At 44.4% G+C, this 26,649-nt stretch overlaps 1 protein-coding gene across 1 annotated transcript in view; it reads left to right on the top strand.

The window, feature by feature from the left end:
- The window catches only part of RRP36 (ribosomal RNA processing 36), a 34,106-nt gene extending 7,782 nt beyond the window's left edge, over positions 1–26,324 (top strand). Inside the window, exons 3-9 of the mRNA XM_080998180.1 lie at positions 14,372–14,510; positions 21,957–22,023; positions 23,178–23,282; positions 23,421–23,495; positions 23,682–23,799; positions 24,747–24,898; positions 25,109–26,324. Of these exons, the coding sequence (XP_080854306.1) occupies positions 14,372–14,510; positions 21,957–22,023; positions 23,178–23,282; positions 23,421–23,495; positions 23,682–23,799; positions 24,747–24,886 (644 nt within the window). The 3' untranslated portion in view covers positions 24,887–24,898; positions 25,109–26,324. The remainder of the gene's footprint in view (positions 1–14,371; positions 14,511–21,956; positions 22,024–23,177; positions 23,283–23,420; positions 23,496–23,681; positions 23,800–24,746; positions 24,899–25,108) is intronic.
- The last annotated feature ends 325 nt before the right edge of the window (positions 26,325–26,649 follow it).

Below are 26,649 nucleotides of genomic sequence, written 5' to 3'. Positions count from 1 at the left end.
GTGGAACTGTCAGCAAGAAGCAGCCGGAAGCACTAATAAAGAACAAATGAGCCACTCAAAACATGTTTTTCTGTTTTGAAAATATGCTTCCTAAATGCAATAAGCAATGTGATATGATATTTATAAAATCATTGAGTGAGATTTCCTAAGGCAGCCTTTTAAGTTAGCTTTGGAATTCTTGTTTCAATGCAGAAAAACAAGATTTGCTCTTAAGAATTGAGACTGATTATATCTTCCAAAGCCACAGAAAGTTGTGAAATGCAAGCTATCAGAATCTTGTCTTCCTTCCTTCCTAAATCATGGAACCGACTGAGAATTGTGCACCTTAAACATATTTAAATTATATTTGGTAGTGGTAGGTGTTGTCTTACCTTCTCTTCTAAAGTCAGACAACCATTGTTATATTAATCTTCTGAAGGCTAGAAATTTATTCAAATTAAAACAGATGGTTTTTATACTGATGTGCTTCCAAGAACCATATCTTTGACAGTGCAGTCCAGTACACGTCTACTCAGAAGTAAATGAGTACAGAGTTGCTGCCTGGGAGAAAATGCAGTTATCTCAGGAATCTTAATTTGAAAAATGTTGAGAATTGGCAACACTGAGGGTGATGCTTTTACATGAATTAAAAAATGGCTGATGTACCACAAACAAAGCACAATTATAAATAGCAGCGTGGTTAATTGGGAAAGTGTCTAATGAGTTCACCAGGGACGCGGATTAGGTCTCATTTAGCATAATAAATGAATCTAGAAGAGGGAGCAAAGAGCACTAATGAAATTCAAATATGAAAACAGAAGGTGGTGAGAACATAATCAATTGGAATACAAATAATAGGTATCTAGGTGGTGGCACAAAACACAGCCACATACAGCTATTCTTTTGCAGGGAATAAATCATTGGGAACAAATTAATTTTAAATGCATATAATTTAATATCAAATGCAGGTCAGGAAAAACGTGGGAAGATGGATGAAGAAAGGTTTATGTGCAAAGCCAGTGCTGCTTCTCTAATCTTTTATGAACAGGCAGCCAGAAACAGATGTCGTTTGTTGGCCATATAGCAGAGACAGAGGCTACTTCTTGGGCATTCTGGTGTGGTTAGTTTATTTAATTTACCATCAGTGGTTGTGTGGTAGCTTGCGCACGCACACAAGTCCTCTTAAAATCAATTCTATGTTGAGGGGCAGCCAGCGTTAGAAATTAGCCAGGCGCCAGGCGCATTTTGCTACTGGCATGGGTCCAGTTGTGTCTATGAGGAGATTTCTGGGTGCCAAGTTGGCAACCACAGTTTAAAAACAGCCTTAGTCCAGAACTAATGCCATTTTCCTTGTGCGTGTTTCTCCTTGCCTACTGGGACAAGTGAATTGTTGTAACAGCAACCTGCACGCAAACAATCCAGTTGAGATTATAGAATTATAGAATTGAAGAATTGCAGCGTTGGAATGTACCCCGAGGGTCATCTAGTCCAATCCCTTGGCGAACAGACATTCTCTTGTGGCAACCGCAACGCAGGTTTAAGGGGGCATTTGGGGCCTAGCCTTTGTATTTGAGTTTCTAAAACTGGGGGCATCATATGTGTGTGTTGGGGGAAGATAATGGGTCAAGGGGAACATGGAAGAATGCGCATTTACGGTAGGTTGATTGTTTTGGCTTTGTTTCAGGAGGGACTCTTTATTTATTTATTTAAATAATGAGGGCTAAGGGGGTTTTCCTGAGGAAAGACACCCCGAGGCGTTGAGGGCATACAGAAAGGAGAAATGGTGCGGTTGTGTATGTCAGGGGTGGGAGGAGAACTTTGGACCGTTGACGGCGATGGAGCTGAAGAAGTGAAGCAATGAAATTTCACGTAGTTCCAGAAGTCTTGATCAAGAGTAACGTTGGCTATCGCCCTGTGTCGGCAGAGATGGGAGAATCTGGCTGTGGTCCTCTTTGTGAGAGCAGTCTCCTTGGCATTTTGACTGGTTTGGTGGCCCATAAAAAGCATGGACTGGCTGCCAAGGTGTCCAGCCCGCTGTTTCCTTGTCTTTCTTGTAGCATCCTAGTCGCACACAGTTGGCTTGTATGACAACGGGTTGCTATTTGGATGAAGGATAGTTGTAGAAGGAGAGAACTAAGAGTCATAAATATGTTGAAAGCATTGCAAAGAGACAGAAAAGACAGCGGAATTATGACATATGCAGTAGTGTTTTGAATTTGGGTTGCCTGCATTTTTAACACACACACACACACGCACACACACACACACACACACACACATTCCCAGAATTCAAAGCCCAAGGAAAGGCCTCCGTTATCATGAGGGCTATAAAGAGAATCTGGAGGTTTTTATCACAATTTTATTTTATGGTGGTTATGTAGTGTTTTAATACTGCCTGGTACTTCCGAGAGATTTCAGTCTATATTAGGCAAATGCCGGTGATGAGAGGAAGAGAGGGAAAGGCGTGGGATGAGACTTAATAATACAAATAAAAATGAATTATCGGGAGTGAGTTCAGCTCAGTGATTTGCAAAAAGAGACTTCAGTGAGGAGGAATAGATGGAGCTGCCAACTGAGACAAGCTTCAGAAAGCTACTCAACCATGGTTTGAGCTGAATCTGAATGGGACGTGGTTCCCCGCCCTTATCCCAGCTTCTATGGGGAAACTTTTGCAAATGTGAATGAAATGGAATTGACACAGTGCATTCTTCCAAACTCGGCAGACAGTATCTAGTGTTTTCTGCTCAGAACTTTGCAGGCAATAAGTGGGGTGGATTGTTTAAATTAACACTTAAAAAAAATATGCTAATGAGCTAAAAGCCCTGGTTTGAATAATCAAATTTTAATTGGCTTTTCTGGAGAAAAGTAGATTTCCATTGGCGAATGTTGCCATTAGACAAATTGACTTCCTCCAAATTACGCAACGGTTGGTACATCCTTTTTGCTATTTAGCAAAGTGCCTTGCGTGTTTATCCATGTAGTTAATGCAGTTAAATACCTTAATGTCCTTGGGTTTTATTAGCTATGCAGTCGTACAGTGGGAGCGTGTAAGCAGGCCTATTGACTTGAATAGGACTTAGTCACTAATAATAACATATCCTTGGGATTCCAGCCTTAATATGTTAAGCAATACAGTGGTACCTCGGGTTACAGATGCTTCAGGTTACAGACACTTCAGGTTACAGACTCCGCTAACCCAGAAATAGTACCTCGGGTTAAGAACTTTGCTTCAGGATGAGAACAGAAATCGTGTGGCGGCAGCAGCAGGAAGTCCCATTAGCTAAAGTGGTATCTCAGGTTAAGAACAGTTTCAGGTTAAGAATGGACCTCCGGAACGAATTAAGTTCTTAACCCGAGGTACCACTGTATTACGTTGCTAGACAGTATGGCACTTCAGATTTCAGTACAGGTATTTCAGGCAGACCCAGCTGGTGAGCCTGACTTTCACTCTGGCTGAATATGTATGGCATCCAATCTGTGCTGTGCTGGGCTTTCCCATTACCCTTGGGTAGAACCTGGTTTTGATATTTGTGGTTTTGGCCTTTCTTGCATCAAAGAGCAGGCTGACCTTCTACCCCCAAACTATGGAATTTACAATATGCTGTGATGGCCTCCAGCTTGGATCACTTTAAAATGGAATTAGATGAACTTCATGAAGGATACTGTTGCCCGTGGTTACCAGAGTTGTATTAAATTTCTGTTTTGAAATCACGAGCTTTTGTTTCTACAGTAGTTTTAATTTTATTGTGCTTTTATTTATTGTAAGCGGTCATTGGAGCTTGTGGTAAAGGGCAGGTAAGAAACATAATAAATAATAGTCATGATGGCTATATAACTTGCAGTGTTATACATTTTTAATTTTTGATTAAAAATGAAGAAACTTTTACCTAAATTTTGGTAAAAATTAGGTCAACTTATTTTTAACACGTGATTTTGTTGGTGTTTTTAATTTATATTTTATGTAAACTGCTTGGACGTTTTGATGTTTAAGTGGTATATCAAGCCTTTAAATAAAGGACATGAGTCAACAGTGTGTGATGCAGCAGCAGCAAAAAAGTGAATGCTATTCTAGGCTGCATTAACAGAAGTATAGTGTCCAGCTCAAGGGACGTAATAGTACTGCTCTATTCTGCCTTGGTCAGATCCCATCTGGAGTACTGTGCTCAGTTCTGGGCGCCACAGTTTAAGAAGGCTATTGACAAGCTGGAATGTGAGCAGATCAGAGTAACTGAGATGCTAAAAGGGCCTGGAAACCAACCCTTATGAGGAACGGTGGAGAGAGTTGGGTATGTTTAACCTGGAGGAAAGGAGACTGAAAGTTGCTTTGATAGCCATCTTCAAAGATCTAAAGGGCTATCACATGGAAGATGGAACAAGCTCATTTTCTGCTGCTCCAGAGGGTAGGACCTGAACCAATGGACTCAAACGACTAAACAATAGGAAGAACATTCTGACAGTAGTAAGAGCTGTTTGACAGTGGAACAGATTTCCTCAAGAAAGGGTGGACTCTCCTTCATGGAGGTTTTTGAGCAGAGGTTAAATGGCCATCGGTCATGGATGCTTTAGTTGATATTCCTGCATTGCAAGGAGTTGGGCTGCAATGACCCTTGGGTTCCCTTTCAACTCTACAATTCTCTGATTCTAATAACATAACATATAAAATGATAACATAGAAGCAAATCAGTACACCACCGAATGCCAGTTGCTGGAGACTACCAATGGGAAACTCCTGTTTCCCCCTCATCCTGCTTATGGGCTTCTCATTCAGTGTTAACTGAATGCTGGTCTGGATAGACCTTTGGTTTGATCCAGGAAGACCCTCCTTATATTCACTGCATCAACCTCTTATTTTACTGATGGGCGGTTGCATTTATCAAATCTGTATTACATGTCAAACAACCTTTAGCGAAGGTCAGAATTTGAAGTGATTAAGTAAGATACTCCAATTGCTTCCTTTTTTGTTGTTGCTTCAAATAATCATCTTGTCCTTTTCCCTTTTTACCAGTGAGCAGGGAGGAAGCTGAGCCTTCAACTTGTAATGTTCTGATCATATTGGGTGGGGGGGAATAGCATGTGTCAAGAAAACCGCCACTTCCCGACAGCTCCTAACTAGGCAACTTGTCTTGCCCTTCAAAGGCTCTGGACAGTTGTGATTCACTCAGTTCTTCTACATGGGCACTGTGTGTGTCATCTCAAAAGCCAGCTGCTGTGTTCAGTGCTAGGAGAGGACCTTGAACCATGAAAGGAAACAGATCAATGACTGATGAGAGAGAAGAGCTTTGAGGGTGTATGGCAGCTGACCCTAACCTGGTATCCTCCAGCTGTTTTGGATTATACCTCCCATAAGCCCTAGCCAGCTGGGGCTGATCGGGGCTGTAGCAGTCCAAACCCACTGCAAGATACCAACCTGAGGAAAGCCAGTATTGACAACTTGCAGGATCAAAGTAGGACGCATGAAGCAAGAGAGCAAAGTAAAGATCAGAAAGAAGGGAGGAGCGGGTGAAGCAGAGGAGGACGAAGATGTACCGCAAATAGAATGTGAAAAAGCCTCTGATAAGGAGGAAATGAGAAAAAGGGAGAATAAAGGCATGAAGCAGACGAGGTGGTTTACATTCTTTTGATATACAATGCATTAAATAGAAAATAAGTCACAGCTGACTGCAGCCTAATAGCTTCCACAAAGCTGTGCTATGCATTAGAAATTGCTGGAGCAGGTCAGCCCGAGAATACACGGAGACTAGTGCCCTTTCCTTTGAGCCCGGGGGCTGCTTCAACATGGTTTCTGTCTGAGAAAAAGTGGTGCCTGTAGACTTCCTGATTCGTGGATAAGTGAAAACACTTGCACTGCATATCTTATGTGGTGGACTTCATGCTTTTTTTAAAGCAGGAAACTGCATGGAGAAAACATCACATTGTTGTGCAGTTGTTTCTCCCAAGTACTTTCTGAACCTTGCCAGTCAGATGAAAGTCTTCTTTCCGGAAGCATGACACGTGGCATTCCTGACAACATTTAAAAATGGGTTTTATTTATTTTATTTACTTCTTAACATTTCTGTACAGTGGTATCTCATGGTTACATACGCTTCAGGTTACAGACTCCGCTAACCCAGAAATAGTGCTTCAGGTTAAGAACTTTGCTTCAGGATGAGAACAGAAATTGTGCTCCGGCGGTGCAGCAGCAGCAGCAGGAGGCCCCATTAGCTAAAGTGGTGCTTCAGGTTAAGAACAGTTTCAGGTTAAGAACGGACTTCCGGAACGAATTAAGTACTTAACCCGATGTACCACTGTACTGCCTTTCCTCCAAAGACCTCGAGGTTCTCCCATTTCATCCACACGGCAACCCTGCGAGGTACATTAGGCGGAGAGACAGTGACTGGCCCAAGGTCATTCAGTGAGCTTCATGGCCAAGTGGGGATTTGAACCCTGGTCTCCCAGGCCCTAGTCCCAACACTCTTAACTGTTGCACCACACAGGCTCTCAATTTCTTAATATCTCTATCAGATTCTGACCTCTGTTGAATGCAGGGCCGGCTCGAGCCTTGGGATTGGTTTTAGACTTCAGAAGTATTTCTAAGAAGTGCACGTTGGAGGACTTCTGCAATGGCACCAGCTGAGCCAGAAATATTTCAGGGACAATTAAGAGTGCCAGTACTAATCCCTTAAAAAAGTCTTGGGACCTGGGTGTTTCCCATATCAATCTGCCTGTTTGCAAAGACCTGCAGCAAAGGTGTCTCTCTGGGTGCCCCTACCTTCAAAAGTAAGGCAGCAGGTGGTGGCGATGAAGAGGGGCTGTTCATTTGGTAGTGCTTGCCTCATACAGTGGTACCTCGGGTTACGTACGCTTCAGGTTACAGACTCCACTAACCCAGAAATAGTACCTCAGGTTAAGAACTTTGCTTCAGGATAAGAACAGAAATCTTGGTCCGGCGGCGCGGCGGCAGCAGGAGGCCCCATTAGCTAAAGAGGTGCTTCAGGTTAAGAACGGACCTCCGGAACGAATTAAGTACTTAACCCGAGGTACCACTGTATTGTGAATAGCTGACTTGGGGGTATGTGTGACTGTGATCAGGGCTACCGCAGGGGCAGAAGAATAGCTTTTCTGGGGAATATTTTATAGTACGCTGTGTAACATGTAGGGGAGTGGTTTCAAGTTTTAATTTTCCATTCTGTTTTCTCTGAGCATTTCTTAATATTTTGATGTTAAATCAGAGTGCTTGACTTGCCCTCTTTTCCTTCCCATCTATGGGAAGGAAAAGCTAAGCTAAACACCTCTAATCTCTTCCCACATGCCTGTCGTCATTTGTCTTTTTCCCTTTAATTAGTTTTAAACAGAGAAAATTGAACCGGAGATCAGCCTGAGGAATGTGCCATTTATTTGTATAATGGCATAGGTTTTCCATTTTTATTTTTCATCCCCTGTCTTGTGCATTCGTACAATTCTTTGTCTTTTTGTGACTTCTATCAAAGAGAGTTTTATTGACCAGACCGCTGTAGATCTCTAATTCCTACCCCCCAAGAACTGTCACAGAGAATTTAGCATCTGTTAACTTTCGAGCATTTTAGATTCTTCTTACCATTGTGTGTGGTTCTGGATCTGCCAACATTATCATTTACTGTACTGCTCACCTAGTTTGCTTAGTTGCTATGAGCAAAGATGTCTGCAACGAGACACGAAGGCTAGCAGTATCAACCCTGCAGTGTGGATATCCCTTGCAGGCAACCGTAGTGCCTGGAGACAGACGGACAGGTCATGCATCCACAGTAGTGAGCAGAGGAGAAAGGACTGCTGGGAGGAATGCAGAGAAAAAATGCCATGGCGCATTTGTGGCAGCAGAAGCGGATGCCTTCATCTGCCCCAGCTGCAACAAAACATGTCTCTCCCATATCAAGTCTCTACTATCAGGCACTGTAACTCTCCAACGGTTTGACTCCCAAACATGCACACCTCCATAGTCTCCTGAGACAGACAGGTGCCAACAATAGCAAGGCTGACGCTTATTTCACATCACAGTCGTTACATGGTTGTTTAGTCACCCCACACATATTTTGAGTAAATTAGCTGGAGTGTTAACAGCAAATCCATAATCCCTTCAGAAATGTTCTATAATAAATCAAGTCAGTCCATTTCCTCTCTTTTCAGGGAAGAGGCAAGGAATGGCTACCACATCAAGGTAGGCACAAACATTAAAGGAAGCTACTTCAAAGCATGCATATAAGCGTTCTACCATTTGAAGCATTTTCAGATAAGGAGATGGAAAATGATGGCAACATTGTGCACAACAGGGTACCTTTTTCAGCGTTTCATAAGCATGCCCAGTTATCCAAACATTTTGGAGCAGAGTTCTCATTTTTACCACTGTCGTCATTCATGTTAAAACTTCCTGTTCATTTCGTGTACAACTTCTCAATCTTTGCGCAGTGGCCAAAAGTCTGCATAAAGGTAAAGGTAAAGGTACCCCTGCCCGTACGGGCCAGTCGTGTCCGACTCTGGGGTTGCGCGCCCATCTCGCTTAAGAGGCCGGGGGCCAGCACTGTCCGAAGACACTTCCGGGTCACGTGGCCAGCGTGACAAGCTGCATCTGGCGAGCCAGCGCAGCACACGGAAACGCCGTTTACCTTCCCGCTAGTAAGCGGTCCCTATTTATCTACTTGCACCCGGGGGTGCTTTTGAACTGCTAGGTTGGCAGGCGCTGGGACCAAGCAACGGGAGCGCACCCCGCTGCGGGGATTCGAACCGCCGACCTGACGATCGGCAAGTCCTAGGCGCTGAGGTTTTACCCACAGCGCCACCTGCGTCCCTAAAAAGTCTGCATAGTGCTATGGAAAACTGCGTCGACTCACTTTATCAGAACATGTCTTAACAAAGCATGGACAACATTCTGTTGAAAAAATAGGTGCACTAACTTGCTAAGGATCAAGTCATCCCCCCCCAAAACCTCCATGTGTATCTATTACATTTCTCTTTCATTCTTCCTTAAAGGAGGCAAGTCTGTGGGGTAAGCAGCCTAGTGTCTAGCCTTGAAATAATCTTGTTGGTTAAGGTAGGATGAAGAAGATTGACTGGTCCAGCTTCCAATCAAAGATACTTACATGACGGAGCAGAAGTTTGGAACTACAGTGGTACCTTGGTTGTCGAACGGCTTGGCTCCCGAACAAATCAGCTCCCGAACGCCGCAAACCCAGAAATGAGTGTTGCGGTTTGCAAATGTTTTTTGGAAGCCTGCAGCCAATCAGAAGCTGCACTTTGGTTTTTGAACAGTTCCGAAAGTCGAACAGACTCCCAGAACAGATTAAGTTTGACAACCAAGGTACGACTGTATGCTACTCCAGTTCAAGCCTCAATCTACCCACCACCCTGCTGTTCCTGGCTATATTTCATCTAGAGTCGTCGTGAGAATAAAAATACGTATCCTTTCCTCATCTCTTTTGGGGGGAAATGAGCTACAAATAAGAATATAAAAAATGCATGCATTTTTATTCCTTGTTGTGAGTTGCCCTGCAACTATAAGTAAGTAAATGCAATTAGAAAGATTTTGCAATGGGATACGACACATAATGTAGGATGGTGGCTTTTTTTCATGTTGACTTCTCTGTTTCCGTATATGCACAAGGAGCTGTATCCTCCTACAGCTAGGGTTCTTCCATCTTTCTCCCGCAAAAGATTTTTTTAAAAAAATGAAGAGCACCTGGAACACCTCTTTTCATTCATTTTAACTCTTACTGCTAAACAAAGTGAGCTTCGTACAGTTCATAATTGTTGCTCCTTTTGCGGTCGTCATACTTTGCCTTTGGCTGTCTAGGTATGAAAGGACCCAAACCAATTTGTAGGCCTTTATGTATCTGAAACAACCTTGTTAAAGTGATTGCGTTTTAAACAGCAGGCACTTTTATTTTGTCACTGGCTTCCGCAGTACTTTCTGTAATTGGTGTTTGCGAAAACTCCAGGTGAATAACTGGGAAAGTGGGGGGGGGGGAGCAGAAACTAAGGGAGCACTTCATTGAGGTTGGCTGATAAATTTAGAACAAGGTATGAAAAGTGGAGTTTTTTGGGATGAAATAAGCAGTTGACCTGTGGAATTTATTGTAGCTCTAGTCACGTTAAAAAATACAGGTTTAAAATTTTGTTTGGCAATGGAGCTTAGATCATGTTGGTTCAGTCCTGCTTTTCCGTCAGTTAACTGTGTGTCAAGAAGGGATATGTATACATTGAGTGGCCCATGTTGTTAAAGGTTTCCCCCCTCTCCTCTCCTTTCCTTCCCTCCCTCCCTGACCCCTTGTATTTTGGAGTAGAAGGTGCTGGTTCTTGCCCAGGGCAGGGTAGCTGATTTGATGAGCCAGTGGTTTGATCCAATATGACAAATCGTGTGTTGATGTCTGAGGTGGAACGCATCATTTGGCCTGTGTTTGCAGAGGCTTTTGAGGTTGCAGTCTCTTTGCGGGTCTGTCCAGAGCCCATCAGGGGAGAAAAACTATTACAGTTCTAGACTTTTGCCATAAGGAATGACTAATTGAGGGATTACATGTTTGGCATGCCAGAACAGAGAGAGAGAGAGAGAGAGAGAGAGGTTATGTCAGTAAAGCGTTGTGACGGGAAAATGCCTGAATGTTAGAATGTAGACAAAGCGAGAAAAGATGGTATAGACCCTGATTTAAAATGTAGCCATCAGTCAAATTCTTTTCTCCTTAAAATGCCTCCTCAAATTTTACCATTTCCATTGAACCTTTCACGTAATCACAAAGTACACACAACTTTACCTGTGCAAAATGGTGCTGTCAGGACCATAGCTGTCAACTTTCGGATTTGAAAATAAGGGATCAGCAGCCTCACCTGTCCCGGGGACAGTCTACGGGATATCTAACAATCCGGGATAGCAGCGGGAAACGGTGCCGAAATAAGGGAATTTCCCGCAAAAAAAGGGAAGGTTGACAGCTATGATCAGGACGGTTGGGTTGTCTATAGCTCTGCAATAAGGTTACAGTCTCTGCCTGGAGGTGTGGGTTTGAATCCCACTCTGCCCTTTGGCAGGACGTATGAGTGGTCCAAGGTGCTGCATTTGTGCCTGGAGGTGGCCGAATCAGCTTTAAAGGTGGACCATATCTCAGTGATAGGAACCTCCTGTTCTTTCAAAAGATCTCAGGTTCAATCCCAGACACTTCCACTTAATAGCAGAGATTGAAGACTTCTTTCTGAGATCCTAGAGAGCTGCTGTCAACCAGAGTAAATCATATTGAGCTAGACAGACAGCTGGTTTTAAGGCAAACTATGTATGTTCCTACAAGGGATGCGGGTGGTGCTGTGGTCTAAACCACTGAGCCTAGGGCTTGCCAGTCAGAATGTCAGCAGTTCGAATCCCCACGATGGGGTGAGCCCCTGTTGCTCGGTCCCAGCTCCTGCCAACCTAGCAGTTCGAAAGCACTCCAAAGTTCAAGTAGATAAATAGGTACCACTCTGGTGAAAAGGTGAACGGCATTTCCGTGCGCTGCTCTGGTTTCACCAGCTGGCCACATGACCCGGAAAAACTGTCTGTGCACAAACGCCAGCTCCCTCGGCCAGTAAAGCAAGATGAGCGCCGCAACCCCAGAGTCGTTCATGACTGGACTTAACTGTCAGGGGTCCTTTACCTTTACCTTTTTATGTTCCTACTAGTTTGCTCCACTTGCCAACCTCCCCTGCCATTCCTCCCCATTAACCTCCTGGAGCTTCCCCGTCACACCCTGTGGAAGGACTAAGCTTGCTTTTCACCTTCCCAGCCCCATTTCTCATGCCGTTTCTCTCTTCTGCTTGTTAGTCCAGCTTTGCATCCCTGTTTTCACCCCCCATGTCCATGCCTCCTCCCCCTTCTTTTGTGCAACCTCCTTTGCACACAAAACTCCTCCATGGTAACCACCTGCATCTTCTTCCTCCCACACATTGCAACTACTAAGCATCCTTTTCACTTTATGCCAAATAATGAAGCCTGCATGGTCTCCTATTCGTCAAACCCTTTCATGCCCTTGCCTTCAGTTTCAACCTCGTTCCCATGCCTTCTGCTCTCTCCTTTCTCTGCATCACCATATTCACCTTTACTCCTTTCCCCCCCTCTACCCGTCTGCTTACTTTCCTCAACTCTTCCTTGCACGCCACCCCATTTCCACACCTCCCCCTCTCACTTGCACACAAACCCCTATGTGGATCCATTCTGCTGTCTCTTTAAAATAAACAGAATTTAAAGAGCAAGGCTGTCAGTTAGCTTCTTCAGTTAGAGCACGGTAGAGTTCTGTTGGTGGATGTTGCTTCTTAATAAAGACTCTGTTCCGAATTACTACAAAGACTCTGGAACTTCATGTAGAAGACAACGCATGGTGCCAGGAGTGGAGGTACCAGGTTTGTGGGGAAATACTATGGAGTCATAGGCTGCACATCCTTTATCTCACATAAGCTAGCTGAGGAATGGAAGTTTAAATCAACCAAATGTTCCTTTTCAGTATTCCTCCTTTCCTGATGTACTCAAATGACCGTAAAAGTTTCCTCAAACCTCCGCCATTTTTAAAAAGCTGCCATTTTCTTCTCTGTTTCCACCATTTCTTCTTTACTCCAGCTTCTGGTGTTGTTTTAAAACCACTCCTCCCCTCTCAGTGATTCTCCTTTCTTGTCCCCATGCTATTGTACAACCTGCCTTCTCTTTTGCTTCTCATCATTATTACATTTGTATACTGCCCTTCATCCATAGGTCTCAGGGTGGTTCACAACATAAAAATACGAGATAAAAAACACAAAATACATAATAAAAACAAGAACAAACCAATAACCCCTCCTTCCCCCCAACCCCCCATGAGGGCTCAATGCAAATCCAAATTGTTATGAGGCACTACAAATCCTCCAGTGGGGGCTGCCCAATGACAGCCTTACATTTTAATGTATTTAGGAAGATAAAATCACTCCCTGCTATGCTTTCATCTCCTATTTTTCCCCCTTCCTCTGATGTCACCTCAGCCGTCAAAATTTAAATTGCACGCACTTTGTGCTAGAAATTGGGTTTTACTTATTTATATTTAATCTGCACTGTGTATGATATATCAATCAACATCATGTCTTTTGGAACCTTTATAAAATGTGACTGCCTGCTGCAACATGTTGATGAAATGTGCCATGCGCAAACAGTTGTGTTCTGTCCCCAGGTCATAAAAGAGATGGGAGCTGGAAGGGCTTTCCCTTAATCCTTAGGGCAGTGTCTGTAATGCAAAAAGCTCTTTAGCAGTGTCAGCAACCAGGACTGAGAAGCCCCTTGAGAGAGAGAAAGCCTAAGGAAAGATTTGTGCTATAGGAATGGCTTGACTTCAGAAGTCTTCCTTTCTAAGACAAGTGGAGAGTCAAGTACTTGTCGTATAACGGACATGCAAGGAGCTCTGAATGTATTCTGAATTCCTTATTTTTGGGCAGTGGGGGAGAGAGTGGACATTTCTAGTCTATTTCCTAACCAATGCTAAGCATCTCTCATTCTGTGTGTTACATGTGAATGCAGGGTGGAAGAGTTCAATTTTGAAGGTGCACTTGAGCTCCGAGAACAGCTGCTTTTAAAATTTTTACATTAAAAGGCCGAAGATACAAGCCGAGACTGATTTACACCTCTGATGCGAAAGTGCTCTTACTTCTAAGTCGTGAATCTAGAATTACTACTCTGGTCATTTTTCAGAAATACTAAAGGAAGTTAGAATGCAGACAAACTTTCAACCTTCTGCCCTCTTTAACATGTGAATACAAGATGTTAAAAATCAGCTAATTTGTATATTAGTTGGTAGTTTTGGCTTGTGTGCACCAAACTCTGAAACCATTAGTTGAGTGACCGTTTTGTTTTTTGTTTGTTTGGATCCTAATTTCACAGATAAAGCTGTGACCCGGTCTGTGGTCTATGTCATAATTCTGCAGGACTAGCACAGTGTGTGGTTACTTAACGTAGGATGCCAAGTTTGTAGTCCTTCCACACAACTCCAGTACACATGGGATTCCTTCAGACACTCCTAGGGAGAAGCTTCCCGTAGTGTTGTCCCATACTGCTGTTGAGGCCTCTTCCCATTGATCTGTGTCCCTGGTGGGATGCTGTTTGGGTTGAAAAGGTCCCCATGATAGGCCCTGAATACTTGACTCAACCACATGGGGAAAGCACCATTGGCAGGGCAGTTTAGTGTGTTTTTGAAGGGGCTGTGAGATTGAGCACTGGGTGGGTGTGCAGGGTTTTTGTGGTGGCACTTGCATGAATCGCAAGGTGTTTACCTGCAGCTGCCCTTGCAATCTGAGTGCAAAAAAAGACAGCATTCAACATGTCATGAAGCGGCTTGGGCGGCGGGTGGTAGAGTCTGAATAATCCAAAGACTGACATTTGTTTGGGGGTGTCTCGTTTTTATCTTTCCCCCAGAATGGTCTTTGATGTCTTTTGAGGAGCTGCTGCAGTTGAGAAATCGAGTTGGGACCAAGGCTTATCAGCAGATGACTACTGGGAAAAGGGCAGTAAATGTCACAAAAGCAGAGAAGAGGCAGCGTCCAAACAAGCACGGGTAAATGTGTTTCCCTGTTGTGCATTCCCCCAAAGAGAACTGCATTCCCCTGGGCTCAGGTGAAGTCTGCAAACCTGCGCTTCCTATCTTGAGAGTGAGCTCTCAAGTTAGCAATTACCGAACCTGCGCATGGGCTCATGCAGTAAGCCCTTTTCTGCTTGGTGAAGGGCGTAGAGATTTCTGAGCTGCCTCTGGAGAGCTATTGGAGCAGAATGCATTCATCCTGGAAAGAAGGAATTGGAGTTTAACCAGAGGGCTCCCTCTGGGAGGGTGAATGGTAGCATGGACTTACCTGAAGAACTAACAGCCTTAAGTGTCTGCTTTACGGTCTGCACCACTGGAGCTGCTACCTTGCTCTCGATGCATTTTTATAACCTTTCTGTGATTAATTTACTTCCTTCTTCCTAAGCCTCTCTGGGAGCCATTTATGTGACTCTTTGGCCCCGTTTGTGTTCCCAGTCTCTCACACTTCAGTGTACAGTGGTACCTCGGGTTACATACGCTTCAGGTTACATACGCTTCAGGTTACAGACTCCACTAACCCAGAAATAGTGCTTCAGGTTAAGAACTTTGCTTCAGGATGAGAACAGAAATCGTGCTCTGGTGGCGCAGCAGCAGCAGGAGGCCCCATTAGCTAAAGTGGTGCTTCAGGTTAAGAACAGTTTCAGGTTAAGAATGGACCTCCGGAACGAATTAAGTACTTAACCTGAGGTACCACTATATTCTGTAAAATGCCATCAACGTGATGAGTAATTTAAACATTAAAGCAGACACGGATGCAAATGGTCACTGTATTCCCTCCTCAGACACCTCCCCGCAGTTCTCTCCATTTTGCTGTGTGTCATTACCCTTTGTTCATTGTCCTGAAGCCAGGTTTCACTCGCCGCAAGTGTCCCATCCAAGAGACACCTGCTCTTTCCTTCATCAGTTCTCTCTCATCTCTTTCCAACTTTCTCTGCTTCTCTTCTCTCTCCCCTCCCCACCCTCTGTTAATATCTTGTGCTGCTACTTCACCTTTTACCTGAAGCTCTCGCTGGCTTTCCAGACAATGCTATATAAGCCTTTCAAAATGCCTCTTCTATTATGGGTTGCTTATTTCTATTTTTATCTCTCCAAAGCCTTTTGAGAGAGAGCCTTTCTACAAAAGCCCCAGTGCAGCTGGAATCAAATCAGCCAGGTATTTGTGTGTGTGTTTGTTTGAAAGGAACCCTCTCGACTTTTAAGGGAAGGCTCCCCAAATTCTATCCTGTTCAGTGGTGCATTCTTGAATGAAATTGGATTCAGAAGCAAGTAACATAACACCGCAATATTTTTTAAAAAGTGAGCAAGCTTTATAAAATCTTCCACATGCTCACTGGAAACCAGTATGTTAGGGAAGTGAAAAGTGAGAGGTGTCTGCAGGAGCCTGGCTGGTTTGTGAATTCTCACATGGTGTTTGGAATGACAGCTCCTGCCCTGCTGCTGCGGTCCATTCTCTGGCTTGTATCTGACAAAGTCGTCCTATTCGTGCAAGGACTGCTGCCTGCACAATGGGATTCCTCTTCCCGCCCCCAAATCTGCTCTCTAGGGTTGGGGGGAACCCTAGAACAGATCTGGGGTGTGTACATGGGGAGATGAGAAGGAGCACAGGTTGAACTCCTTGTGCTTACAGGACAACTTAGTTGGGTATGGGCCTAACTGCCTGCTGCAGAAAGCAGAATCCCGTTGCTACTTCAAACTTGGAGGAGAAAATTGCAGTGGGGCAGCTGGGACACCACAGTCAAATAATGTTTTGCTGCCCCGGGGCTGTTAAAGCAATAGGTGCCGCATCCGGATCAAGAACTGGCAGCTCTGCCTGCGAAACTCCACAGTACTGTCACAACTCTGGTAAGGGTGCTGTCTTTTCAGCTAGCTAATAAAAATATAATTAACTTCATCGAGCCGTTCATGGGCTGTTGGTGCAGAAGATTAGCTTACTTGTTTTCTCCACTCCTCATAATTTTATCAGTTTGCACTTCTCCTGAGGGAATTTGGTGTATCCCTCTAAAAAAGGCTGTTTCATAGAGAGCCGTCTGTTTCCCGTGATGCGCTGCTTTTTCTGCCGCGTCTGAAGGCTGGCGGTTGCGAAGCACAACAGGAGTGTGACTTGGTTAATGTCACTGCCGAAGAGGGTCTGGGTGTCATATTTTCAAAGGATTTCTACAGCGGCTCATTAAAATTTATGTTGGCATAGCGATGGCGCCACGTCAGTCCAGGGAGTAAAAGGCACCAAATAAGTGATATGTTGACTTTACTGGACCAATCCATTTTGGAGAGAATATTCCAGGTTCATCACCTGCTTTTGTCTTCTGAATAATTGGGCGGTGGGGGTTGAAAATGCTTTGAAGGTGGTAATCCAGCAGGTTAGAGAGAGGTAGGGAACGGGATGCTGGAACCGTTTATTGCTAAAGTGGAGACCTTGTCCCAACTCCTGCTTTGCATAAGTTTATTCCAGTATTTACTGCTTTGTATAGCCTGCCTTTCCACTGAAGTACTCAGGTGCAGCTGGAGCCAAAACAGTTCTAACGTACAGTAAGCCCACAACTGACGCTGGGGTTACGTTCTCGGGATCGCGCCCAAAGCCCAAATTGCATGTCATCAAAACACGTTTGGTTCAACGGCAGGTTGGGGGGGGGCATCATTTTTCCTGGAATCCTGCCCCCTTTATTTTACTTTTTGTCTCACGCATAAAGCTGAATGCGTACAAGTTAAATGTATGTAAGTTGTAGGCTTAGTAAATACAAGACATGAGTGGTGCTTAGTTCTTTCTTCTTACCACTTGAACAATAGCTGTGGTTATTCATGGATATAAAGTTTAAGAACACAACAATATTAAAACTTATTTTACATCAAGCTACAGGTGAAATCCAAAGAGGATTTAAAAAACCAAAACTTTGCAAATTGTAATAAATCTGGGCACCTTTCGGTCATTGTATCCCATAAAACAGAAGCAACGACTGAGAAAGCCTTGACCTTTTCTAAGTGCGGCTGTTGTCAGAGGAGGGTCTCCTTTGCTGATTTTTACTGAGAGACAAGCTCTCGTGCTTTCCCTGAGCCCAAGTTGTTTAGGACTTGAAAGGGTAATGTCAGCATTTTTGGAAAGGGCATGGAAGCCAATTGGTGGTTGAAGCAGATCCAGCGTTGCATAATCCCGAGTGTTCCTTGACGTTAATTAATGGGCTGCTGGGTTTTGCATGAAGAACAGCTTTTGAATACTCTAGCAGAAGCCCCAGATATAGCATATTGCAGTAGCTCAGCCTTGAGATTACAAACTGAGCGATGGTTTCCATAGCCAGGGATGAGGAATCTGTGGCATTCCAGGTGTTACTGAACCACAACTCCCATCATTCCAGTCTATTGTCCATGCAGGATGGGGCTGATGGGAGTTGGAATCTAGTGATACGGGGGACGGGGGGACGGGGACAAAGCCTTTCCACCCCTAGTTTTAAGGCAGAACCATTGATCTGGAATAATCAGCCAAAGCTGATGATAAAAAGCAATTCTGGATGCTAGAGAGATTTTGAACATCCCAAAGTAGCTCAGAGTGGGTCCACTTCCAGAGAGTGTAATTCCATCAATCAAAAAATATTTCCATCCAAATTTATCTGACTTTGGGTCTTGGGATAAAAACTTGCAGCTTATACAGCTGGTAGCAGAACCCTGTGATATACCGATAAAGGCTAGGAGCCATCATTTCAAACCAAAATCATGACTTTGAACATCAGAAAAACAAAATCTCATTAGAGATTATATTATTTTGTCTGAAACTTTGCTCCCTGACCTTTATGCAGAGTAGCGTACACATAATGACTTGCGGTTTGTGCCCTGCAATTCTGAAGAAAAAGACACCCTCTTAAAAGGCAATGAATGCAGGTGAAAGGGGACGGGAATGATAAGAGCACTTAATTAGATGCACACAGCCCGAGAAGCTGTTTTCCCCCCTTTTTTTTTTAATTAGCGCTTTTCCCTCTTTTACCCACTGATTATATAATTAATTTGCCATACAGATTGCAATCACCGCAATACAATCATTCACATCGGAATCCACCCATGCCAGCAGAATCGAAATGTTTTCTTCGCTTTCCGTCTTTACATCCTCCCATTCTGCATAGGAGTACGGACCCAGCGGGTGTGTGGATGCACCGAGAGTCAAATTAGATGGCGGGCGTGAGAGGGTGCCTGCCTGTGCCTGCGGGGGGGGGGGAGGGGGTTGAAATGATCCCTTGTTTCAAGCTGCCCTCCCCAAACAGAAGTGGCTGGCAGCAGTCTGGGTGCCCTCCCTTTTTGCTGCCAGGGAATGTTGGTGGCAGAGAGCAAGACTCAAGTACCATCCCTCAACCAGTCAGCCAGGTGTGGGGCTGAAGAGAAGCAAGTCTCTGCAAGTCCTTCAGCTGGGTAGGGACCGGATGCTGCGACCATAGCTCTTGGCGATAGAGTGCATGCTTGGGTTCAGTCCCTAGCATCCCCAGGTCAGGCTGGGGTGGGGGGGAAATGCTGCTGAAACTCCGGAGAGCTGCTGCCAGTCAGTGTAAGGTAAAATAAAATCAAAGGACCCCTGGATGGTTAAGTCCATTACAAGGCAACTATGGGGTTGCGGTGCTCATCTCGCTTTCAGGCTGAGGGAGCCAGTGTTTGTCCACAGACAGCTTTCCAGGTCATGTGGCCAGCAGGACTAAACCGCTTCTGGCGCAACAGGACACCGTGATGGAAGCCAGATCACACGGAAACGCAGTTTACTTTCCCGCCACAGTGGTGCCTATTTATCTACTTTCACTGGCATGCTTTCGATCTGCTAGGTGGGCAGAAGCTGGGACAGAGCAACAGGAGCTCACTCCGTCGTGGGGATTCAAACCGCCGACCTTCTGATCAGCAAGCCCAAGAGGCTCAGTGGTTTAGACCACAGCGCCACCCGCGTCCCGCCAGTCTGTGTACATAACACTGAGATAGATGGGGAAATGTGCTGACTGTGTATAAGACAGCTTCTATATTCCTGTGTGGAGGATAGAATTTGGCTCAATGGATGTGCATTTGAAGAGGCTTCCTTCTAGCTTGAAAGGGGAATTGGCCTCTTAGCTTTCCTCTGAAGCCTGTTTTCCCCTTTGAAATTCTGTGTGTGATAGTTATTTTGAAATGACAGCTACAGGCACCTCACCGACATTCCCTGGGTGCCATTTTGCTGACGGTGAGGGTCCAATTGCAACTGCGTGGACTGAGTGCTAGGTTGGCGACTAAGAGCTTCATTGAGTCATCTGACTCGTGCACAACAAAAGCTGCACATCTTGTGTCGCTGCACGAATCATGGACTCCTTGCTGGTCATCTTAGTCCTCCATCATCACATCAAGGAAAGGAAGTTCAGGGCTGAGTACAGAGATATTTAACTGTGCTGCAGCCTCTCCCCAGGCCACCCAAATGGAACTCACAGACCACAGTTTGAAAACCTCTGCCTTAGCCCATAGTTAATTCCAGTGTTAGAAACTAGGATAAGAAAGCTAGGAGCCAAATGACTTCTGGGACCTGGGTTGTGGGCGCCAAAACAGAATGTCTAGGCGCTACCGGGGGGGGGGGGAGGAGGTTGACAACACTTTTTATTTATTATTTTGATAAGCATCAGTTAATATACAATTCACATAAGTGACATGTTTTTTAGCATAAATTGTTAATACATGTTTCATTTGGCGTATACAATAAAATATTGGTACAATACGGTTTTCAAAACAGTCTGCTCTTTCCTTAACATATACCTCAAGGCTTCAAATCACATACATTTCAGTAATCCTTGACTGACAGCCAGGCGCAAAAAATGGCACCCAGACTTTTTGAGGTGCTCGCAAATGGAGAATCTTTAGGCGCAAAATGCGCCAGGCACCCTGCTAATTTCAACCCTGGTTGATTCCATTTCCATTTCCCCTGTGTTTGTTTCTGCTTTCAAGAGAATTGTTGTAAGAGCAAGCTACGGTCAAGCGATGTAGTTGAGATCATGGAATTGTAGTGTTGGAAGGGACCCCCAGGGTCATCTAGTCCAATAGACATTCTGTTGTGACGTCTCTAAAGTACTTCAAAGGTGCCATTTGGCGCCTAGTAATTTTCTAACACTGCTCACCAGTAATATGCATGTCACAATTTTCTGTAAACAGGACATGATGCTTTCGTTGGTAGAGTAATTAACTAAAGCTGTACACTGCAGTCCTTAGCAAATATACTTGGAAGTAAGGTCCATTGTACAGAGTAGGATATAGTATTACACTGTTGTGTTTAGGAGTACTCTCTTGATTTAAATAAAGGGGGCTGTTGATAATAATAATAATAATAATAATAATAATAATAATAATAATAATAATAAAATTATTTATACCCCGCCCTCCCCAGCCAGGGCCGGGCCCATGGTGGCTAACACCAGTAAAATTACAGTAAAAACATAATACAGTAAAAAACCCAATTTAAAATACAGGTTAAAATGCAATTTAAAATGCAGCCTCGTTTTAAAAGTAGCCCATAGATCAAAACCATAAGGGGAGGGAAACATAAGGGTCAGACTGAGTCCAAACCAAAGGCCAGGCGGAACAGCTCTGTCTTGCAGGCCCTGCGGAAAGATGTCAAGTCCCGCAGGGCCCTAGTCTCTTGTGACAGAGCATTCCACCAAGTCGGGGCCAGTACTGAAAAGGCCCTGGCCCTAGTTGAGACCAATCTAACCACCTTGTGACTTGGGAATTCCAAAATGTTGTCATTTGTGGACCTTAAGGTCCTCCGCGGGGCATACCAGGATTGGGGATGAAAATTCAGGACACTCTTGTTCTTTGAAGTTACGTTTTCCCCCATGGAATGGAGCGAAGGCAATGTTAAAAAGCCCTTTTCTTTCTAACAGTGAGTGGCAACTTACAATTCAGTAAACAGATGATACCTTGCATTTCCTTCAATATCTCAAAAAGGCATCTATACTGAGGCTCTAGTATTTAAATGTAATGATTAATCAATAATTGGTTAAAGGCCAGACTATTTATCAACTAAACTTTTATAATCAGTTGACAGTCCTTAATATATACATAGCAATAAATATAAGGAAACACATACATCATGTAGTTAGCCTTAATATCTATTATAAACTCTTCTGGTAGTAATACATCTTGTTCCAAAATTCAGAAGATTGAATCCAGTCCTGCGTTAATGTACTTTTCCCTTTAATCTCTTCTCTTGTCATATTACATAACACACTGTGCTTTCCAAGTGGCTTTCAATTCCTTGCACATAGCGGTCTCTTGGTTTCCAAAAGTTTCTAGTGGTCAACAGTGCGGAGGGAAAACAAGCAAAACACTGACGCAGCGTTTGAGTTTCGCATCTTGAGAGTTGGTTCTGAGAAGCAACCCACCCAAGGATAGGAAACACCCCCAGGCTTCTCTTTCCTAAGTATGTACTCTCTCTCTCTCCCACAGACCTCTGGAAATTTCAGCCAAGAAGCCAGTCCCCTATCTAAGACGAGTAGTGCCTGTTAAAAAGAAGGTGAGTTGCTTTTTTTTCTGTTTAATTTTATTTCATTTCCCCTCCCCCTTTCTGGTTTTTATTTTTTCATTTTCTTTGTTAAATTTGCAAATTAATAAAAAAAAGGGAGAAAATAGCCTTGTGTCCGTGGACAAAAATAAACAGAAAAGAAAAGAAAAATATTTGAGTAACACAACTGAAAATTACTTTGGAGGGGATGAATGAAAATTACTTGGGAGGGGATGAATATAAAGGAGTACGCATGACGGCTGAGGAGACTGTTGACTTAGTAAGAGCCAGTGTGACTTAGAGAGCCAGTGTGGTGTAGTGGTTAAGAGCGGTAGTCACGTAATCTGGGGAACCGGGTTCGCGTCTCCGCTCCTCCACATGCAGCTGCTGGGTGACCTTGGGGCCAGTCACACTTCTCTGAAGGTTCTCAGCCTCACTCACCTCACAGAGTGTTTGTTGTGGGGGAGGAAGGGAAAGGAGAATGTTAGCTGCTTTGAGACTCCTTAAAGGGAGTGAAAGGCGGGGTATCAAATCCAAACTCTTCTTCTTCTAAGCAGTGCTCAGTACAGTGCTGCATGAGGCAAGGGCCACCGAGTGTGACAGGAGTGATACAGATCCGGCTTGCTCCTGAAAGATAGAGTAATTGCTTTTCATTTTGGTCCTGGAGGTTTTGCTAAATATGATCAGAAGGGACCATTTGATTAAAGGCATACAGGTTGGAGCTAAACAGTACAAATTGAAAGCTTTTGCAGATGATTTGGTATTGACGTTACAGGAGCCAGAATCTAGTACTAAAAGAGCATTAGATTTGATTCAGGAATTTGGTCATGTGGCAGGATTTAAGCTGAACAAGTTAAAAACTAAGGTGCTTGAGAAAAATCTAACACCGATTGAGAAAGAGAGGTTTCAGAAGGAGACAGGCTTAACAGTGGTTAAGAAAGTAAAATACTTGGGGGTCAATATGACTGCTAAGAATTTAAACCTATTTAAAGATAATTATGAGAAATGTTGGCTAGAAGTGAAAAAAGATTTGGAGATATGGTCAAATTTGAAGCTTTCCTTGTTAGGCCGAATTGCTGTTATTAAGATGAATGTATTGCCAAGAAAGACACCACTTTTTGGCAGTGTTCAAATTTTAGTGCTCGCTCCTCTTTCCTCCTCGCCAGGTACCTCGAGATCCTCGCTTTGATGACCTCTCTGGGGAGTATAAGCCAGAAATCTTTGAAAAGACGTACGGTTTCTTGAACGACCTCCGGAAGAAGGAGAAAGAGGTAATGGCTGCAGCTACTCACGTCGAGTGCAACCTGCCTAGAAGGAGAAAAGGCCTGTGTCGAAGCCCTTTTTACCTCAGAGTCCTGGGTTGAAAGGCGACTTCCCTTTCAGCGCATTCCCCTCTTTCCCCCCTGCAGGTAGTTCAGAAGCACCTGAAGAAAAGCCGAAATGTGGAGCGGCAAATCAAGTTGCAGCAGCTCCTCAAGCAAATGGTGAGTTGGGGCCGCGGGGAATTAGGAGCAGCTCGGGTTTCCTTGGGAGACGCTGCAGGCAGGCCCAAAGTCTGGAGCCGCCATTCTGCAGAAAGCTCCAGTGAGGCCAGTGAGATTGGGGAGAGGAGAAACGTTGACGCTGGCCAGCCATGTCATGTTTGCAACTTGCCCCCCTTTGCTTCTTAGACTCAGCAGGAGGAGACACAGAGGAAGCAACAGAAGGAGAGAGAAAAGGAGCTGGCCTTGAAGAGGCAGCAGAGGGAGCTGGCCCAGCAAGGAAAGAAGCCCTTCTATCTAAAGAAGTGTAAGTGTTGGCCTGTCGACAGAAGCTGCACGGTTCGAGCCTTGACTTTCCATCAGGCATTAATGCTGTCAAATAGGGGACCTGTTGCTGATGCAGTGGCATAGCTGGCGGGGGGCACAGGGGCGATTGGCTCGGGTGCAAAATGTCAACACCCAGTGCTGCCTCAATACAGCTGCGTGCTTCTGTCGCTAGGCTCTGCCTAAAACGGTTTCTCCCTGCGAACCAGGAAGTGACCTCTCCATGCAATGGAACAACTCTTCTTATCTCTGTGGCTGCAATCTCCTGGGTGACGGGGGCACTGCTAGGCAGTTGAATGAGCATGCGTACACTGTCTGTTTCCCAGCCTCCCACCCATCCCCTCTACACGGCCCTGGGCCCTGGCAACCCACACTACACCACTGTGCTGATGTATGTAAATTGGTTCACAGTCTGCAGTGGTGTGACTCTTGAACAGAAGGAAGAAATCCTTTTAAGACAGGGCTCGATGGGAGTCAGTTAAACAAACTGATCAGAGTCATAGCTGCGTTTCTGGGTTTGTCCAGGTTTGACCCAAACTCTGTGTGACCTTGAGCACCTGAATAGTCTTCCCCTGACCCTGTTTACCTTCTATAAAGACAGTCTGTCATGTTCTTCTCCTCTGCTTGGTTTGCATATTGGAGATGGTCAGCACTGCCACTTTGAATGGTGTTCTCACCTGCAGTGTTCATTGGATCTGGTTACCAGTTGCACTGGGGAATAATGCAAAGCAAAGGGACTGGATGGTGACTTTTACTGAGGGGGTGTGCAGTCATCAATGTGGATTTTCTTTTTTTTAATCACGGGACTATTAAAAGGTGGGAGAGGACTGGGAGTGGAAGAGGAAACTTGAGTTAGGGATGGGAATTGCTAGTGACATTATGAACATGGCTGGCTTGAATTAAGGCCACTTTCCCTTTTGTGCTTTGCAGCTGATAAGCGGAAATTGGAACTGGCTGAGAAGTACAAAGAGCTGAAGAGGAGTGGGAAGCTGGAGGGATTCCTGAGCAAGAAGAGGAAAAGGAATGCGGCCAAGGACAAAAGGAGGCTGCCTTTTAGGAAGGATGTGTAATATCTGGCTATACAGTCATACCTCATGTTACGTCCGCTTCATGTTACGTTACTTCCGGGTTTCGCTGCTCGCGCATGCACAGAAGCGCAAAATGACGTCATGCGCAGAAGCGGCAAATCGCAACCCGCACGTACGCAGATGCGCCGCTGCGGGTTGCGTTCTTTCCATGTTGCGAACGGGCCTCCAGAACGGATCCCGTTCGCAACCAGAGGTACCACTGTATTTGTGACACGCCATTTTACAGGTGCAAATCTGCTGCTGCAAATCAACTATCGACTCTGGCCAGCAAGGTCAACAATCCCAAGTTTTCTCTGCCCCTAATGCCAGGGGCATTCCGGTTCTCCGAACAAGCAAGAATTTGAGCAAAATTAATTGGTGACATTCCCAGCCTGAGAAGCGTTCACCTTCTTCAATGGGAAATGGATCGCATAATTTGCAAAATTTTCTCTTCCTCCTTCCAGGGGCAAGCCTCAAGCTTGGCAAAGAGTCAAGAAGCACCCCCCCCCCACACACACATATTTCCCAGGACTCCCCACTCCTTGTTTCTTCCACTACGCAGCCTGTGTAGACTTGGAGGCTCCCCGGTTTCCGTCCACCTGCTTCTCTTGCTACTTATTAGTGCTGCTTGGTTGTATTCCCAGCTGTTTTCTTTGCAGATTGCTGTGGAAGCTTAAGAGAGTTTCCCAGAAAGCAGCGTGGCTTAGCTTCATGTGCTGGTATTACGCTGGCCAGAATCTTCCACAAGATTTTCCGTATCTGGAAAATTAAAACCACCTTCATATACTGGCAGTTGAAGTCTCTTTAAGTAAAAATCTGGTGGAGAATTATCCCAAATAAAGTTCCCAATTAGCCCAATAAATTTCCAAAGATAGGCTTGGGGAATATATAATGAAATACCACAAAGTACATATATTACCTGTGGCAATATATTCATCTTTCATTTATTAACCTTACCCCCAAATGCTAAATTTTAAGTAATGGCCACCTCTCCATATTACTAGAAACCTCTTTCGTCAACTTACTCAAATAAAATTTAAACATTTTAATAATTGGAACCAGGATGCCAAGTGTGTTAAGATGTCTGGGCACCAACAAAATCACCAATTTGTGTACAATCTGCACTAGCCCACCTGCAGTTTCAGTCATTTAATTGTATACTCTCAAATTCTACCAAAACAACCAGAATTGGGTGGTTGTTTGTTTGTTTTGCTGTGAATGTGCAGGCTTCTAACATTGAACTGAAATCTGGGCAGTTTCTAGAGATTCTGTACAAAGAAACTAATTGCCGTCTCATTACTGGTGGCAATGAGTGTGTATGTCATTTTGACAGACCTGCTTTGGATTACTAACTGGTAAGGTGTTTTATAGCAACATTTCACTGAACAAATTTTTGAAGTAAAGTTACTAATTTTATAAAATCAAACTTCTTCCTCTTTGAGCACCAAGTGAGATTTTATTTGCAAGACTTCTTATTTTGCTAGGGCAAAGACATTTTCTCAACATTTCCGCCTAATTTGCTCTCGCCCCTTACCCCTGCCTCTTTTCTCTGTTTCTCTCAGTATGGCCTGATATTTTCAGCTAGTAATAATTGCCATCGTGGCTTCATTCCAGATAAGCAGATCACTTTCCGGTTTTTATCTTGCGTTACAAATCTTGTCAGACCTTTAGTTCTTGCCCTTCTCTTTCTCTCTGCTTCTGAGCCAACTTCAACTACAACGTTTTATGGATGGACAGGAGAATTTTGCAAGGGCTGTGCTTTGATA

This window comes from Podarcis pityusensis (assembly GCF_964106645.2).
Source record: "Podarcis pityusensis genome assembly, chromosome: 3".
Lineage (NCBI taxonomy): Eukaryota > Metazoa > Chordata > Lepidosauria > Squamata > Lacertidae > Podarcis > Podarcis pityusensis.
Note: the sequence above shows the minus strand (reverse complement) of the source record. Positions and strands in the feature narration are given on the sequence as shown.